This window comes from Sinocyclocheilus anshuiensis, unplaced genomic scaffold (assembly GCF_001515605.1).
Source record: "Sinocyclocheilus anshuiensis isolate Anshui unplaced genomic scaffold, SAMN03320099.WGS_v1.1 C32751417, whole genome shotgun sequence".
Classification (NCBI taxonomy): domain Eukaryota; kingdom Metazoa; phylum Chordata; class Actinopteri; order Cypriniformes; family Cyprinidae; genus Sinocyclocheilus; species Sinocyclocheilus anshuiensis.
Window position 1 is genome coordinate 1 of NW_015619751.1, and position 1,397 is coordinate 1,397.

The 1,397-nt window shown below is 41.2% G+C and overlaps 1 protein-coding gene across 1 annotated transcript; it reads left to right on the forward strand.

Moving 5' to 3' along the window:
- The first annotated feature begins 6 nt into the window (after nucleotides 1–6).
- On the forward strand, nucleotides 7–1,385 carry LOC107682958 (1-phosphatidylinositol 3-phosphate 5-kinase-like). Its single transcript, XM_016479062.1, has 4 exons — nucleotides 7–70; nucleotides 217–478; nucleotides 560–634; nucleotides 740–1,385. The coding sequence occupies exons 1-4, from the start codon at nucleotides 35–37 to the stop codon at nucleotides 853–855; spliced, it is 489 nt and encodes a 162-aa protein (XP_016334548.1). The 5' UTR covers nucleotides 7–34; the 3' UTR covers nucleotides 856–1,385.
- Nucleotides 1,386–1,397: the final 12 nt, after the last annotated feature.

Sequence of the window (1,397 nt, forward strand, 5' to 3'; positions counted from 1 at the left end):
GAACAACACCGAAAAGAAACTGGACCTGTTGGTGATGGAAAACCTTTTCTATGGGCGAAAGATGGCACAGGTACATTTATTGAGACTTTAAATTTGCAGCTTATAACTGATTTGAAGTTGGTGTTTCAGAAATACTGTGACAGACAAAAATATTTCAGTTTGGGTCTTTTTATGTTCACATTCTGTTACGTGGTCCTGTTACCTGTGTTTGTGCAGGTGTTTGACCTGAAGGGATCCCTGAGAAACAGGAACGTGAAGACTGAACTAGGAAAGGAGAGCTGTGAGGTGGTGCTCCTGGATGAGAACCTCCTCAAACTGGTGCATGACAATCCCCTTTATATTCGCTCACACTGCAAGGCCATTCTGCGTGCTGCCATCCTCAGTGATGCCCACTTCCTGTCCAGCCACCTCATCATTGATTATTCCCTGTTGGTGGGCCGTGACGATGCCACGAACGAGCTAGTTGTGGGCATCATAGGTGAGAAAATCTTATCTGTTATTTTAAAATCAATATTGGACTTTTCTTTTAGTGCTTGTTAAAACTCTTGTATATTTGAAGATTATATCCGGACTTTCACATGGGATAAAAAGCTGGAGATGGTGGTCAAATCGACTGGGATTCTCGGAGGTCAAGGTACAGTTATACTCTCCTAAAACATTCATAGCCATGGTATTCTCAGAAACTAAAACACTTGCCTTTTCTTTAAACCTATGTTTCATCGCCTTTCCTTCCTGACAGGTAAACTGCCCACGGTGGTGTCACCAGAGCTGTATCGAGCACGTTTCTGTGAGGCAATGGACAAATATTTCCTCATGGTCCCTGATCACTGGACAGGTCTTGGGCTCAACTGCTGATGGACAAGAAGGGAACGTTATAGCTGGAAAGGGATATGCTGCTCTCTCATGTACTTTGCAGTGATTTTATGGAAGACCATAGTGAACCCTCCATTATCTGCGGTGGTGTCTGAAGCTGGGTGAAACTGAACTCCTCTTTCTATGCTTTGTGCACAAATTGACCAAAACAGATGTGCCAAGACCCAGTTCCAGAAGATCCACTGAAGAGACCGAACTGAAATGGCTGAACTTTTAGAACCCTGTTAAGCAGTAGTGTTTGTTTATAACCTATTAACTGTGGATGATGTAAAAGTTTATAAATGTACAGAGATATGTAATTAAAGCTGATTAATACTGGTAAAGGTGTCTTATGATATTTAACTTTATTGTCTGATCAATTATGCATTTAGGACCTGTGCCCAGTTGCAAAAAAAAACAAAACAAAAAACACTAATACTAAGGATCTATAGCTAATGACTCTCTTTAGGGGCTTTTGTGAAAACTACAGATAGTGCTTCTGAGTGATTCTATAATTGCAGGTACATTTGGTGTCCGAAGTCATT